Source organism: Sinohyriopsis cumingii, chromosome 16, assembly GCF_028554795.1.
Source record: "Sinohyriopsis cumingii isolate HCF-2022 chromosome 16, ASM2855479v2, whole genome shotgun sequence".
Classification (NCBI taxonomy): domain Eukaryota; kingdom Metazoa; phylum Mollusca; class Bivalvia; order Unionida; family Unionidae; genus Sinohyriopsis; species Sinohyriopsis cumingii.
Window position 1 is genome coordinate 67,229,731 of NC_142976.1, and position 18,735 is coordinate 67,248,465.

General features: G+C 35.5%; 1 protein-coding gene across 1 annotated transcript in view; it reads right to left on the bottom strand.

Moving 5' to 3' along the window:
• The window catches only part of LOC149780710 (uncharacterized), a 50,109-nt gene that overhangs the window by 18,188 nt on the left and 13,186 nt on the right, over positions 1-18,735 (bottom strand). The window contains exons 3-5 of the mRNA XM_089937757.1: positions 17,848-17,996; positions 8,401-8,470; positions 3,700-3,836 (exon numbers count right to left, since the gene is read on the bottom strand). Coding sequence (XP_089793883.1) covers positions 3,700-3,836; positions 8,401-8,470; positions 17,848-17,996 — 356 coding nt within the window. The remainder of the gene's footprint in view (positions 1-3,699; positions 3,837-8,400; positions 8,471-17,847; positions 17,997-18,735) is intronic.

Below are 18,735 nucleotides of genomic sequence, written 5' to 3' on the forward strand. Positions count from 1 at the left end.
TTAGACCTGTGCAAATCAAAGTTGGCCAACAAGTCTGAGAGGTCTTCATCATGACAAAGATGCCATGATGATGGAAAATGTCAGATTTCATAGAGCAGTATCCATCTATAATTATTAGGGTCAAGAAAAAGCCAGAGACAAGAAGTCAGCTACTTGTGGGATTGAGGCACACAAAGGGATGATGTTATTGACTTTTAACAAATCCCTGAAGATATGCCACTATACCTCAAGAGCCTTTAAAGTATATCACCTTCTTGCTTGTACAATTCTTTCCACGACTGAAGGATTCAATTATTTGTGCTGCATGACTCTCCTGACATGAGCAAGATCTGAAGGAGAAGCTGGTCAGGACAAGGATGGAATGCTTTGGTCTGATGCTGTTTTTGAGAAGATTTTGCTTGGTTGGGATCTTCCTGGACATATATATTGCTAGACTGAGATCATGGATTCAGGACTTATCCCAGCAGTAGAGGATCAATCAGAATCATTTTGTACTTCTGGCCCCTCAATTTCTGAATCATTTTTGGTACCAAGACCCTCCCAACTGATAGAAGGGATACTAACAGTCCAAACCTCAGGCTCTGGTACTGGCAACAATAGCGGGCAGCTTGTATTTCATCCTGGCTGCCAAAAGGTCCATCATCAGATTCCTCCATAGCAGGTGAATCTGTTGAAATAACCAATGGGTGTAGGGATCATTCTATATTAAGCATCTTGCCCTTCCTGTCCAGAGAATTGGCCAAGACATTTAGTCTGCTGTGAATATGTCTGATCTGGATGTTGATGTTGCAGCATGCACACAAACATGAGAATTCCCTGACCAGAAAATATAGTTGGGGTGACTCGGTACTGCCCTGTTTGATGAGTACATCACTACCACCAAGTTGTCTGACATTGTGAGCAAGATGCTCTCAACAGAAATGAACGAACTTAATGATAGCCTTCACCTCCAAGAGACTGACATTAAGACCTGTGACCTCTGGATTCTGTTGTCTGCTAAAGCGCTGAAGCCAGGCAACAGATGGTCTCGCCAACCATGGGTACTTGCATCTGCGCAACTGGGGTTGTTCCAGGGACATTAGTGCTGTGAGCCAACCTTGGTTGCACCACTGATCCAGGAATGATACTATCTCATTATGCTGATCCTGTAATAAAGCGAGCATTGAAAATGGTGCCACTGAGACAATAAGGCCATCTGCAAAGGGTGCATGTAAAGGTAACTCAGTGGGATTATGTCCAATGCCACAGTGAACAATCCAAGAAGTTGCAGTAAGGAGGCTGTAATCCATTTCTTGTTAGCAATGGATTCTACAAGCTTGAAACCACCCAATGGTTGGTCAATCAAGTTTGTGTTGAGTGAGAAATTAAAAACTCAGATGATGAAATGCTGGGAAGAACAAAGACTGGACTTTTGCCAATTGATCAGAAAGCCAAGGTGAGTTTAACAGGATAGGATATTGTTCCTTCCTTGAAAAGAACCAAACTTACCACGTGCTTCTGGTGGATGATGTAGAAGTATGCTAACATCAATGTAGATGAAGTCTATGGAACAGGGGAATGGCACTGCTGATTAGTTCAAAAGAAGTAAGACTTGTCTTCCAGTCAAAAGGGAGATTGTGAAATATAAAACTTCCTTGATATGCGAAGTGGAGGAATTCCCATGAAGGTAGATGGATGGGAATGTGAAAAAATGCATCTATCAGGTCAAGGTTGATAGCAAACCCAATCAGATGGATGGAAATGCAGACTAACCGTGCCAGTTTGAATATAGTAGATAGACTCATTTTGTCAACCCAGGTGAATCATTGGCCTTTGAAACCAGAAAAAGCCTGGAGCAGAATCCTGGAGATTGTCGATTTCAAGCAATCTCCAGTGCCTGCTTCTAAATAAGCATCATGATCTCTTGCAGTAAAAGTGCATCATTTACACAGTATGAAGGTACTTCAGCCAGGAATGGGGAGGATGAAGAAGGAGTGGGTTGGCAAATAGAGATCTAAAGCTGCTCAGAAATGATTTTGACCATCATTTGTGAAGAAGATCACCATCCCAATGCACTCTGAAGTGCAAGAGTCTGGTGCCCACTGGACGACAGTCTGCAGGCAGCTGGGGATTCAAGTCAACAATGAGAGAATGGAGGTTTGGGCTCTTACCCCCTCTATGAGACTGGTTCCAAGCCTGATAATCAGGTTATCTCCATACATAAGGTTGAGATCATGACTGATTCTGGAAGTATGCAGCCACCTGCAAAATAATCCTCAATATATCAGAAAATGTGAGATTCCTCAGTGAATGGAGGAACACTTCCAATGGATTTTGGCAGGTGATGTGAATGACATATTTTCCGTTCACAGCAAAAAGTTCAGAACTAGCACCACCTGACAATGGTAAGGAGAGGTAAAGGACAAGAGTTATTGAGTTATGTCTATACAATACTGAACGGAAAGAAGAATTTTCATCTTTTGCAAGGGCTTTATTCACGTGATAGGACTTATATTCCTGATTATGAATGTGATCGGGGAAGGAGAAAATTATACATGTTGTTTATGGTGTGTGAATTTGACAAGAAATTAGACTAAGTTTCTAAATGGACTGCACTACAATGGCAGACTGCTTTAAATGGATTGCACTACAATGGCAAACCATCATATACATTTAAAATGCTGGAAAGAAACAAAATGTTAACTGTCAATTGACATAAAGGACATCATAACAAAAGATTATTGTATTTTCAACAGTTGTAAAATTTACAACAGGCTTAGATGCTAAATGAACCAAATTCATTTGTATTTGCCTTTTCTTACCCATTTGCTGTTAAAATTTATAAATGCCTTTTTGTTATCCTTTTGCTGTTGCAATTTACCTTATTTCCTAGCAATGAACTTGAGCCCAAACACTCTTTTTTGCCAGTATAATGGTTCTATATTTCAATAATTTGTTTATATTCCCCATAGGGCATCAGGCTTGTAATCCAAAGACTGCACATTTCATATGTGCCCAGACCGGCCTAAAATGGCTGCATTAGTGTGTCATTGGAAAGGAACTTAATCTCCTTTCCTCAGCAAGATACAGCCAATAATGTGTTAAAAGTGCGGATAAACCAACAGAACAAACATATTCTGCAGTAGCAACTATAAGAATTAGAATATTAAAACTTTTAAGGGTTTTGTTTGTTAGACATCAAAATGGGATAGGATTTTGGAAAGAAGTCCAACCCCTTCATTGCCTAAGCCGCGCAATCATAAAGCGTTTCTCAGCGTTTTCAAGTAAAATATAGTTCTCCAGAATTTTACTCCAGATCAATCAATACAGCATTTTGATTGGTCAGAAAAACTGGTGAATAAGATATGGAGTAAAGTTTAATGACAAAGAGACCATTTCGAGAGATCTGTCTTCACATAATGTTCAGAAAAAAATTGGGAGTCACATGTTATGTTATACGATGGTTTGTGAGTTATATGAGCATAAATCAATGAGGGTCTGATGTATCATTCAAAGTGTTTCATAAATTTCATATCAAACCAACATGAACTTAAGATTCTATTTATCACACAAAATTAAAGGGTTTGCATTACTCAGTGCTTTTATTTGGCATTGCTAAGTCTTACATACAATGTGTTAAACATTTTTTATTTGATATGATATCATGAATATAATCAAGCTGAACATACAGAGATCTAGGAAAATCTTCTGACATGTTACCTGAGAGCATTGCTGAGCATTTCCACTTGAGATCTGTACAAACTAAGCTCCTCTTTCAAAAGCTCTATTTCAGAGTCCTTCTGCTGCAACTCTTTCTTCAGGTTGTATACTGCCTCTTCTAAAGTCTCACACATAGCCTGAAATGAGCAAAAGTGTCACATAAAATCTTGTGCATGATCTACAGAAAACCAAGTTAACAGCAACACAATGATGACATAAAATACAGAACTTAAACATGTTGAGTTGCTTGCTCCTGCTGATGACAACAAAGTGATTTATATGGTTCATTCACTCTTGCAGACAAGACCAATAGAATCTTCCCCATGTTTTGGGGCAGTATGGGGAAAATTAATCCATAATACAATTTGTGTCAGGCACAAGTGTCGTTGATCACCTGGTATAAATTTCAAACCCTGAAGGTTACATCTCTCGATGTGCAAATGCCAACATGCCAGAAAGATTTCACTTCACATCCATTACATTTTGGGGTGTGAAAAGTTTGCAGATAAAGCTCTATATCCATCTTCTTGCATCCATAATTTTATGACGACATCAATTTGGGCAATCAACCATTCAACTACCACTACCGTAACTCATTAGAGACTGACATGGGATTTTATCTATTTCCATTAACTCTGACAGTAAATAAATGCCTTCTAGACTGCCATTTTTGTTTAAAGTCTTGAAATAAGTATTTGAAAAGAGTGAAAACAGCTGTATTCCAACCAAATTTGGCTCCAAGCCTTATATTAAATAACCCTGATTTCCAGTGTAACATATCATTATTTGAAGGAGTTATTCTTCCTGACAGTCAGTCCTCCTGACTTTAGATTTTGCAGGATAACTTTACTACAAATAGTTGAACTTCCGCCTAACTGGGCATGTAGATTATATTGGGAAGACCTTGCGTGAGTTCACTTTCTAGTGATCCATGACATCTTTTACAGGATTTATGTTCCTGATTGTCAATACGCCTGATTGGTTTCTGCAGATTTACTTTATCAAGGCTAAATTTCAACCATATTTTTCCTGCTGCTTTATACTGATCGGGCTTTGATTTTGTTCAATTTCCAACATTCCACGGGATCATGTTCAGGAGTTATGGCCCTGGGCTATCTGTCATCCTAACTTGAGTTTCCACAGCATAATTTTACTAAGGAATGTTACACTACAATCAGATTTATCATATACCTTTCTACAGATAAGACTTTGAATGAGTTGGATTTCCAACACTCTACATCTCTTCCACAGGAATCATGGTCAAGATAATGTTGCTCAGATCATAACATACAAATTTTTAGAGCAAGCTTGTTCTGGGGACATAATCTATCAAACAAAGTCCTTAATTAACTTCAAGCTGTACAAAGCAATCATAAAGAAAAAAACAGTTTGTCATCACTTGAAGGAATTAATATAAGGCTTGGAGCCAAATTTGGTTGGAATACAACTGTTCTAAGTTAAGTTACAATGTGAAAACAAACTTCAGGAGGACAGGCAATAGCTTCTGTAAATGCTGCCTAATAAAAATGTATTTATCATGAAACTGCTGATTTAAAACTGACTGGGTATTCTTCAGTCACACTTTAATTTGAAATTTCTTTTGCAAAAAGGAAACAAGAAAAAGGCGACACATTCATGTGTGTATATGTGTGATTCGGATTTTTAACATAGCTTTAAAAAAAATTCAGTCATATTGCTATGTATGTAGTGTGGCAGTTATTGTCATGTCAAGCAATGGGGCATCATGCACGAGACATGCAGCATCATGTCCCACCCAGTCACATTATCTTGACACCAGACCAACCAGTCCTAAAACTAACCTCTTAATGCTGAATGCCTAGCGAGGCAGCTGTTAGTTCCATTTTTATAAATCTTTGGTATGTCTTGGCTGGGGTTCAAACCCACAACCTCTCACACATCTGAGGTAGATGCTCTAACCTATAGTATGTATGAATTAACATACCTGGTTTGATTTTTTAAAACTCAGTACTGGAGGAGATAATACTAATGGTAATGTTCATTCCTGAAATGAGAAAAGTGGGGTCCTGTGGTCCCTCCAAGATCCAATTGTGGGGTCATTTAGAAGATATGGGTTGCAAATACCCTTACCTGTTTCTTGTTTAATCAAGAAAATCAAACACCTATCATTATCACAAGTACTAGTGTCATGGATCTTGTCAAGAACTCCCCTACACTTAGTCAACTTCTTATACAGGAGGGTGAATATCTGGTACAGGTGATTTAAATATTAAATGTACTGACATGCCACACTTATAATGCACACACTTACACATCTTCAGCTCTTTTAATTGTACAGTTCTATCATTGCACTACATTAGGAACTCACCAAAGTAAAAAAAAATCCACTTGTAACTTGGTCTGAATATCATTCCACAGTTTGGCTCCATAAATTTACACAATTCTTCTGTCCATTAAGTCACCAAGATATATAACAGCTAAACACGAACACAGCTGAACACAGTTCAATTCTTTGCTAATATTTCCAATTTGTCTCCACTGACCAAAACGCTCAGTGCGGACCTATAGAGATGTGCTCTACTACACTTCTATTGTTCTGACTAACTTCTTTATATTCTTCTAACACATCAATATATGTATGAGAGCTTGCTTTCCACACAGTATGGGTATCTTGCAAAAACACGTTTTTCCTTACAATCATAATGTCAGTACAGCTCAGTAAATATAACCTATGCTCACTCTTGGCAACAAGTTTTGCTCAAAGTGTTAATCTGACAGGTTTGTGCGACATTCCTCCCCACTTTAGGACAAAGAATAGGTCTGTTTGGTGTCACCGGACCAGTTCACACAAATAATAATACTCAATTACAAAAATCTATCATCATCCATAGAGGATTCACATCCACACAGAATAACTTATATACAGTATCTCTGAAATTGTTCTCTTTGGTAGAGAGTTCTTTGTTACTTTGAGAACTTAAATGATCATCTATATCTATGTTCACAATGAGTTCAAGGTGCAGTTACAAATCAGGGGACATGTGTGAGTGTGTGAACTATTACTGTTATATGTCAATAAACGTAATATTATTCATGTACTTTTTTTAAGTTTGTCTTCATCACTTGAGTGACTATCGCCTGTCCCAAATATTCACCCTCCCCAATCTTAAGTAGTTGACAAAGTGTAGGGGAGTTCACGACAGATCAATTGATTTATGCAATAAACAGTAAATTTTCAAGCATTATTTTCTTTGACTTGGTTGTTATGGAGTCAGACTATGTACAATTTTCTACAAATTCCTTGTCTGATAAAAAAACAAAAACATGTCCACTGTAGACTCATGGTTATTTAAGTTGACAAGGAAACTGTACCAAAATGTGTTATAGTCTGTCTTAAAAGTGACTGATTCAAAGTATATAATGCATAAAAAAGTGAATATCATTATCACACTCTCCTGTCACAAGCTTTCCATAGTGAAATTTGAATTTCTCATGCTTGAGTAACCAAATCCCTCTAATAAGAATTTATTTTGGACACATCAGACATTCATTATGATCTCCCAGTACTCTACTCTGGTAATAAATGCAGCAGTGTTTTCAGTCATGATTTCATCAAGAACCATAGATCACGTGCTCTTGATTGGTGACCAAGCTAATCAATATTAGTAACTTAAAGACATTTCTGTCAGCCAATGAAACTGATCATCTTATGCTTCTTTGGCAGTGAGTGCACTCTATTCAGAAAGCTTGGTATGCACTCATCTCAATCCAAAATCAATGTCTGATCTTTATTTTCTTGGGTCCTTTTTATGTGACCTATGGGCATCATGTGGTAGGCGAGGCATTTCATGTGTCAAAGATTAAATATATGGGTCACTGGACTAAAGGTGCAGCCTAGAATCAACCCTAGCATGGAAATGAATTTTTAGTTTTCAAGGTTAGCTTGGCACAAAAGGTGTCATACCCAACAGAAAATAAACCATATTCAAAAAACAATTATCATAATTCCCTTATTGCAATTTGATATGTTGCTATTTATGTAAGTGAAATTATAGTCAAGTTAGCTGTCTCACTGAATTCACTAAATATTTATGACAATTTTTGCATTGTAGAGAATTTGCCAACTGAAAACTGCATTATATATAATTTCTGCAGATGATGTTAATGAGTAGCAGTTATTTCTACAAATAATGTTAACGAATAGCAGTTATTTCTACAAATGATGTTAATGAACAGTTATTTCTACATATGATGTTAATAAATAGCAGATATTTCTATAAATGATGTTAATGAATAGCACATATTTCCAGAGATGATGTTAATGAATAGCAGATATTTCTACAGACGATGTTAATGAATAGCATATATTTCCACAGATGATGTTAATGAACAGCATTTCTACAGATGATGTTAATGAATGGCAGTTATTTCTACAGATGATGTTAATGAAAAGAAGTTATTTCTACATTTGATTTTTAATGAACAGCAGTTATTTCTACTGATGATGTTAATGAATAGCAGTTTTTGTACATACCTGATCTTACATCATCTTTGTGGTGTTTTATTTTCATGCTGCTGTCTGTTGGATGTAATTACCTGAGATCAAATTTATATCCTTTAGATTTTATGAAAATGTCTTGGATGATTTATTTTTGTGCAGGACTGAGTGCAAATATAGTAAAAATGAAAACACATCCTGTTGTTCAATACTTCAAAAATTACCCTGCTTTCCTCAAGGCTATCATGTGGCCCAGGTGGATCTTTAAAGCAGAAAAATTCACAAACTGGCTCACTGGAATAAAGACAAATGTAAACATGGTGTGGATCAGTAAACAAGGCAGTGGCATAGTTATCAATACTAAGTCCTGAATTTCCTTCATGATAAACCTGAGCTTTATAAGCCCATATCCAATCTCTGTTTTATAAAATCATGAGACAAATTTGAATCAAAGGAAAGCCCTGACCATACAAATCCCACTCATACTTCCTCCACCCCATGCACCCTCCTACCTGGCCATGGTGGCTGAGTCAGTAGATAGCATACAAGTATCTGTACCATCAGATCAGTGCAGGTCGACTACCATGACATGTAATTGGGCAAGACACTTTACTTCAGTCATCTGAGTTCTAAATAATATACTTGTGTTGGTGTGATCTTTCTGACACAAGTTGTAAGTGTTTTTACACAACGTCACCAGTCCACTATCCCTCTGATAAACATTATTAGTACTGATGAGTTAATCACTTGTATCATCCTGATTAAAACAAATGCAAAACAAACTTGCAATAGCAAGTATGAATTATCAGCAAACAAAGACAGCAATATTCTGAACAGAGTATCCTTTTCCTTAAAATGAAACACTGGTAACCCACAAATCAGTGCTTGTCCAAAGGGAAGTTTTCACTTGCCACTCTGAGATGAATTTTTAACTTCTCTTGTAATATTATAAGTTTCATTACTAAGAAACCCAATTTAACATGACAGTCAGAACTGACAGATTGTGGTTGAATTGCATTGTTCTAAACAAAAAGTCAGTTATGCAAAGAAAACATTGCATATGCATCCTCTGACTATACAAAACAGGGCAGGGTGGGGTCTGATGGATTAGATTAAGGTTGGTTGAAAAATAATGGTCTTCAATCATGAAGTTACCAATATAAATTAATGCATGTCAAACAAAAAACTGTGACAACACAGTGACTGAACCATGCAGTTACCAATGTAAATGAACGCATGTCAAACAAAAAATAGTGACAACACAGTGACTGAACCATGCAGTTACCAATGTAAATGAATGCATGTCAAACAAAAAATAGTGACAACACAGTGATTGAACCATGCAGTTACCAATGTAAATGAATGCATGTCAAACAAAAAACAGTGACAACACAGTGATTGAACCATGCAGTTACCAATGTAAATGAATGCATGTCAAACAAAAAACAGTGACAACACAGTGATTGAACCATGCAGTTACCAACATAAATTGATGCATATTAAACAGAAAAGTGACATATTGATTCAATCATGCAGGTAACTTAAATTAATGCATATTAAACAAAAACACAATGACAGAGTAATTAAACCATGCAGATACAAACATAATGCATATTAAACAAAAATGTGACAACATGGTGATTCAACCATGCAGTTACCAATGTAAATCAATGCATATTATACAAAACACAATGATGACACAGTGACTCAATCATGCAGTTATCAATGCAAATTAATGCATATTAAATTAAAAAATGAGACAACAAAGTGATTAAACATCTAGAACCATGATTTGGCAGATAAAGATGCAAGAAAATCGTCCAATGAATAGTACTCTGTACGAATAGTACTCTGTATGAATAGTACTCTGTATGAATAGTACTCTGTATGAATAGTTTAAGTACATGTTTACTCACTGATCTCTGTGCCCCAGTAACCGTAAATATATGATTCATCAAAAATGTCCATAAAGAAACATAACTCACAAAGTGTCTGAATTCAAAGGAGTAAATCAATAACAATTCATCAAAAATGTCCACAAAGAAGCATTGCTCAAAAAGTGTTTGAACTCCATGGAATTTTTTAAAATTAAGAATAATGTAAGGAAAGATGGGATTTACACTTCAGTATGCACATATATGTTCATAAAGGTCACTAAGCTACATCTACATAAATTTTGATTCTTACAAAAAAATCTTAGTTCAATTCCAATTAAATCTAAATACCTGATTCCTTATTACTAAACTCACATAAACTATTGAAAGACTCCACACACACACAAAATGTCTCAATACCACTTATACAGTGATAAACATCAAAAACAGATTTTACTGTTTTCCAAAAATATAATTTTCAACTGCTGGGAAACAAATAATATGACAATTGGATGACAATAATGTCAAGCCACATATGCATTTTTGTTTTCTTATTCAGTGTATGATGGTATATATTTTGTTATACAGTGTCTGATAGTATCTATTTTGTTATCCAGTGTCTGATGGCATCTATTGTGTTATCCTGTATCTGATAATATCTGTTTTGTTATCCTGTGTCTGATAGTATCTATTTTGCTATCCAGTGTATGATAGTATCTGTTTTGTTATACCATGTCTGATATTATTTATTTTGTTATCCAGTGTCTCATAGTATCTATTTTGTTATCCAGTGTATGATAGTATCTGTTTTGTTATACTGTGTCTGATAGTATTTATTTTGTTATCCAGTGTCTGATAGTATCTATTTTGTTATCCAGTGTCTGATAGTGTCTGTTTTGCTATCCTGACTGATAGAGTCTGCTTTGCTATCCTGACTGATAGTGTCTGTTTTGTTATCCAGTGTCTGTTTTGCTATCCAGTGTCTGATAGTTGCAAGAACCTTTCACTGCAAAATTAACTTTGATAATTTGGAATTACTAAATGAGTGTTACATATACAATAATAAGGGCAGCTGTACCCCCCTCCCTCCAAATCTGGAGGAGTCTCACCATTTAAGAAGGACAAATGAAAATAGTATTATATAATGCACTAATTGAGCTAAAACATTGATATAATCTTGTTTGCTTCAAGTTTTGCCACCTTAACTTTGTGATTTGCACTTAAAAGTCATATTTTCTTTGAAAACTTACATTATTTCAATAAATGTTTTATCATGTCTTCAAGTAACTCATGAAAACATCATCTGGTTACCTCAAATGAGCTGTGTCCTCAAGTAACTCATGAAAACATTATCTGGTTACCTCAAATGAGCTGTGTCTTCAAGTAACTCATGAAAACATTATATGTTATCTGGTTACCTCAAATGAGCTCTGTCTTCAAGTAACTCATGAAAACATTATCTGGTTACCTCAAATGAGCTGTCCTCAAGTAACTCATGAAAACATTATCTGTTTACCTCAAATGAGCTGTGTCTTCAAGTAACTCATGAAAACATTATCTGTTATCTGGTTACCTCAAATGAGCGGTGTCTTCAAGTAACTCATGAAAACATTATATGGTTACCTCAAATCAGCTGTCCTCAAGTAACTCATGAAAACATTATCTGTTTACCTCAAATGAGCTGTGTCTTCAAGTAACTCATGAAAACATTATCTGTTATCTGGTTACCTCAAATGAGCTGTCTTCAAGTAACTCATGAAAACATTATCTGGTTACCTCAAATGAGCTGTCCTCAAGTAACTCATGAAAACATTATATGGTTACCTCAAATAAGCTGTGTCCTCAAGTAACTCATTAAGACATCTGGTTACCTCAAATGAGCTGTCCTCAAGTAACTCATGAAAACATTATCTGGTTACCTCAAATGAGCTGTGTCTTCAAGTAACTCATGAAAACATTATCTGGTTACCTCAAATGATCCGTGTCTTCAAGTAACTCATGAAAACGTTATATGGTTACCTCAAATGAGCTCTGTTCTCAAGTAACTCATGAAACCATTATATGGTTACCTCAAATGAGCTGTCCTCAAGTAACTCATGAAAACATTATCTGGTTACCTCAAATAAGCTGTCCTCAAGTAACTCATGAAAACATTACCTGGTTACCTCAAATGAGCTGTCCTCAAGTAACTCATGAAAACATTATCTGGTTACTTCAAATGAGCTGTGTTCTCCAGTAACTCATTAAAACATGATCTGGTTACCTCAAATGAGCTGTCCTCAAGTAACTCATGAAAACATTATCTGGTTACCTCAAATGAGCTGTCTTCAAGTAACGCATGTAAACATTATCTGTTATCTGGTTACCTCAAATGAGCTGTGTGTTCAAGTAACTCATGAAAACATTATCTGGTTACCTCAAATGAGCTGTCCTCAAGTAACTCATGAAAACATTATCTGGTTACTTCAAATGAGCTGCACCATGAAACTTTTCATCTCAGATCCTGCTCTCTCATTTAACTTTAGTGGACACTCATTTTCTACCACCATTTATTATACTAATACCTATATTCTACATTTTTTCTTAATTACTTTTCTTTCCAAACTAATAAATTATTAATTACATGACAAATTGTGTATCTGTATCAAATTAGTCACCCTTTTCATCCTCAAAATGAATTAAATCTTCCTCGCTGTAGAGATGACAGTAACCTTGACAACATGTTATGCAATGGCTCTCAAACATGATACACTGCAACTCAGGCAACTATCACAAACTGTGAATGTTTTCATCACCAGATGAATTGTTTTAAAATAGATCTTCAATGTCACCATACAGTTTTATTGCCTTTTGTGACTTTGAACACTGCTAGTGCTAAAGAGAAACGGGGTGGACATCCACTAATGAAAAGTTATTGGTATATTGATTTTGTTTCTGTTAAAAAAGCTGCCTCAAGATTTGGGGGATATGAGACAAAAAATTGCAGGGCACCCACTGGCCCACCCTCTGTGCAACACTCCTTAATAAAGTGGGGATATTAACTGATTAATCAATTCAGGTGATAAACTTGTTTCAAAAAAGGCATTGTCTGAAGCACTGGAGTTTATGCCAGTTGACTGGGCAAGCAGTGGTGAACTATCTGTTGCCCCGAGGGAACAACAGTTGCACTGGTAGTTCATGCCAGTTTATTGGGCAAGCGGTGGTGAACTAGTATTTGCCTTAAGAGAACAACATCTGCACTGGTGTTCATGCCAGGTGAGTGGGCAAGCGGTGGTGAACTAGTGTTTGGCTTGAGTAAACAAGAATGCAAATCAGATTAACAGTTAATTAACAGACTTTTAAAGAACTGTATCATGGCCACCAGGCTGAGACTATGTTCCCATGCCATATTAAATGAGTTCTTTCACTCGAGTTCTTTTGACTCAGAGCAAAGCACATGGTTTTTAATTAATTACATATCCTCTTTTTATTTACATATTCTTTCTTTAAAAATTAACCTATACTTAAAAAGTTAATTATGAAAGATAAGCATACAGCCCAAAATGTACATGCATTTAACCGTGGCTAAATCCATATACACTGTGCAGTTGCATCATCTGTCTGTATATCAAATATGGATTTACTCTTTAGCTTTGAATTTTTTTAAATGTTGTATGAGACATATGCATGGATGTAATCCATAGTCACAGGCAAGTGAATTTTATCCTTACTTCTCAACTAAACATCGATTTTGAACCAGTAAGAGGCTTCTTACAAGCTACTTACTAAATATACACTCTACTTTAGGGCAAATTTTACTCACCAAGAGTAATTAAATACATTCAAGTTTACACAGAAAGCTCCCTCATTTACAGTACATTCAAACTCTCTATTGTTATATTTGCAGATAATGCAAGAAATTATTCATGGATTTAACATAAAGTGATAATTTCTTCTTCTTCCAATAATGGGCTAAGTTGCTCTGGAACAAACCTGCACATGGAAATCAAAGATTCTATCTCTTTCTAACATGTGACAAGATTTTTAACATTCTATTGAATATATTTTAACAAGAAAAGTTTAAACAATATTGCAGTAATATCTGTTTCCTTCTCTTTATTTTCTATCTGAACAGTCGCATGAATTTAAATTGTAAACTTACATTTCCTCATTGTCCCCCAGTGTCTCCAATACTGTACATGACAGAGGTAATACTTCTAATCTGGGCCACATCAATACTGCAGTTGCTGTCTGTGAAACGTTTACCTTTATGTTTTGCAACCATTATGTCAGTTTTATCTTCATATTTACTAATCAAATTTGATTCCTCTGTAATTTTAGTAGCCAAATTGAACCATTTATCCTTGGGTATAAACCCATTTGCGTATAAGCTGACCCCCCAAATTAAATAGGTATAAACACTAAAAAAGTGCATGACCTGCATATAAGTCGACCTACAACTTCGAGACATCTCAAGATGCACAAGGTAAGTTCTAAATGCATTTATTTAGGCAAAGTTATATTTAAAAGAATTACATGTATACTTATCTACAGGTTGGCATGCATGATTATTAAAAAGAAATGGTATAAACTTGTCTGAAAAGTAATTTATTTAATTTTCTGTTTTCTTATTGTTTCTGCCTAATTTAGATTTGTGTATAATTTGATCAAACGATGACAAGAATTCAGCAATCACGAGTTGATGTAACACTACCTCTCCCTTTTTACTCGATTATTGTTTGTTTATGCATTATTGCATTGGACATTTTATATTAGTGCACCGGTAATTACGTTTTTACTTTACTCTGAAATTGTAAACACCTAACTCATTTAAATGCAATCCCAGTATGACAACACAATGAACAAACAATACAGTTTGACTGAACACTCACAATTAGGCTACTGAATGTATTTACATAATGGCACCACTGCACGTACATTGTAGGTTTGATTACATGCTAAATTAAGTACATTCCTTGGAGTTGAATCATGGGCACCACTGTGCTAAACTTAAATCATATCTCCAAAATACAATAACAAAGTTTCGGAAATAATGCTTCGAAAATTATGCTAATACCATGAAAGCTGAGTTGTAGTTTGCTTTGATGTAAGTGACCTTATACCATACCTGTCAAGTTTCACGCCAGGAGGGAAAAAAACTCCTGATTTTTGGGGTCGCTCCACATCTACCTCTTGATTGCATAATATCTTCTAATTTTTGCAGAAAACTCAGTTATTACATTATGTCTTCGATTTTCATTTCTTCTGAACAAGAAAAGTCCTACATGTTCTGTTGTATCACACGTGAATTATTGTTGTGACAAAATAATTACTTTAAAGATTTCGCTTCTTCACTGAATAGAATGTTATTAAAGTTTAAACATTATTCACATAAATTAATGATTTTTTTACCACTACAATAATAAAAAAATGAAGAAAAAAAAAACAGAACAAAAAAATAAACCACAATTAATTTCAATCCCAAGAACGATCATTACGGATGCTGTAACTCCATATGCTACAGTGCCATTCCCACGAATGAAACTTACAAGAGTGAACACCTGACATTTTTATACCATATATATCAATGTTAATTACCATGATTAAATTAAAAGAAGGAATGAAATACATACCATGCAGCAAATGTGTCCTCAAAAAACTAATTCAGAATACATGTTTTATAGTAAACAATACTAAATGCTTTATGACTTGGCAATAAGGGAATAAGGTCAGATATGCAAAGAGGGGAACATAGTTGCCACATGTACAGTAAAATGAGGCTGGCTATTTTGGTACCTTTAGTTCAACAAAATTGTGAATCCTTTATATGCCAATCAATTGCTGGTGCTTGCATAACACACAATAGTGTAGAACATGGTTTCTTTGAATTATGACGGAGGGTCAATCATTTTCACAAAATAGTTACATGGATAAGGATTAATTTTTAATCAGTCACACTGGCTTTTTTGCTTGTTTATTTAAGACTAATCTTTAGCTATTATGCACTCTGACCACAGCTGACCAGAATATAAAAATAGGACATGTCACAGGAAGAAATGGTGAGTCCTTTAGCAAATTTCACTTATATTGGACCAGGAAGATCGATCAATATTTAGTGAAAACAAGGTTTTAAAAATGTCACAAAAAACCTTCCGATTTTAGGTCCCAATCTCTATTTTATTATTCAGTTTCCCTTCTTGGCTTTTGAAAAGTTCAAAGGTATGCCTTACACCCCGTTTTACAAACTACGGTAATTGTGCTAATATTATGGAACAAAAGGCAATTACACACCAATGTACTGGCATAGTTACGAATCAAAATTCTCTCTTATCACAACCCAGTTTCAGGGTTTTAATGATTAACTGGCCTGTACTGGTGTTGCAAAACGAAAGACAAATTCGCCAACTATCAACACAGGAGACGCTGAAACATCAAGCTTTCCACTGTGTGGAAACCTGTGATGTTTGTTCAGCTAAAACACAAACCTAAAATTGACTGATCATGTTGATCTATATGAGAATTTTAGTCTTTATTATTATCGCTCTTCGTGAACATGTAAATTATGATGATTATGTGCCTTATACAATTAAATGTGCATACCTTTTTAAAATGATTACCTCAATTTGTAGGATCACTTATATCTATGAAAATAACTCGTGAGTACATGATTCAACGTAAATATAACAGATATTAAGGACTAGCTGAAATGTTATCTGGAAGAATGAAACTTGGTCGAAATAATGATTAAAGCAAAATCTGCATGTAATATGTTTGGGAATAAATAAGGATTTAAGTGATGCTATGCATGCTTTGCACTGTGTAAGTACTGTACATTATAGTTCAGCCTGGTCTCCTAGGTAAATTCAACTGGCCCGAAATTATGAAGCCTGTATTTACCTTTATTTAATTTCGTGTTTGAAAAAAAAAATGAAAATATACATATGCAAAATAATAAAAAAAATCATAGTACTTTATAACAGTTTAATAACTTGGGTCATCAAAAGTTACTTTTTTTTACATGCTTATGTCTTAGGACACAGAAAAAATTACTGTTTCGTGTCCCAAGAATTACAGCCATCATAGTAGTCAACAAAAAGACCTAAAAACTGTCAAGTTTAGATATTGGCCCATGGATAAGCCACCACCCCCCCTCTTCCAGGCCCTTATCTTTTTCCTAAATTATTCGGCTGATGCAAATATATTTGGTAAGTAGCTCTGCTTAAACTTGCTCATAAAAAGTATAATTGAGAAGACAATATTTTTGAAACTCTGAAGCTGAAATTGATTTTAACGATGTTTTGTATTTTTTTAAGATGATTTACATTGTGGAATGTCCCGTGGGAATTAAACGTGGGGTAAAGTAAAGTTTTGTCCAAACATGGAGCATTTCAAACCATATGTTGAATCATGGCATGACTCCACCAGTCTTTCTTATTTTGTCTGGATTGTTAAAAATTTCAATACAAGATTTCAGAAGCAAAGCTCTCTCTCTCTCTCTCTATCTCTCATCCTTAATGTCAGTCTGCACACGAACTTCATCTAAGAACTCACTGTCAAACATTCTGTCCAAGATACTGCTGTCCACCTCAACAAACTCTAATTTCTTGGCCTATATACCATGAAAAGCATATAAAATGAACATCTGTATCAAACACCAGATCAGCTGATAAGATTAAACTGGCATGTAATAATGTGATTTATCACTGCAATGATGACATTGTACTGCCTATATCATGATGCCAAGCACTATGAAGAAATATTCCACAGATTTGACAATGTCAAGTTAATGATGGAAAAAAACGATCATATATGTTTTACCTATTGCACACATCCTTATGACACAGGACACTATTTACAAATGTCTGAAGTCCAAGGAGCCGATCCTCCAGAAAGTCCTTCTCATAGTTATCCTTAAACCAGCGTTTGGGAGGTAGTTTGAATCTAAGACCAGGAAAAAGTCTCTTCAACTGAAAAATTGAGACACAATTAACACAAAACATAATTTCAATATTTTGGAAATATTAAGCTTGAATACAGAATAGTCTTATCCATCTTACACATAACAGTAGCATTACCCATGCAGAATGGATCACCAGTCAGTATTACACAGGCCAATAGCATTACCCATGCAGAATGGATCACCAGTCAGTATTACACAGGCCAATAGCATTACCCATGCAGAATGGATCACCAGTCAGTATTACACAGGCCAATAGCATTACCCATGCAGAATGGATCACCAGTCAGTATTACACAGGCCAATAGCACTACCCATGCAGAATGGATCACCAGTCAGTATTACACAGGCCAATAGCATTACCCATGCAGAATGGATCACCAGTCAGTATTACACAGGCCAATAGCATTACCCATGCAGAATGGATCACCAGTCAGTATTACACAGGCCAATAGCATTACCCATGCAGAATGGATCACCAGTCAGTATTACACAGGCCAATAGCATTACCCATGCAGAATGGATCATCAATCAATATTACAAAAGCCAACAGCATTACCCATGCAGAATGGATCACCAGTCAGTATTACAAAAGCCAATAGCATTACCCATGCAGAATGGATCACCAGTCAGTATTACAAAAGCCAACAGCATTACCCATGCAGAATGGATCACCAGTCAGTATTACAAAAGCCAATAGCATTACCCATGCAGAATGGATCACCAGTCAGTATTACACAAGTCAATGG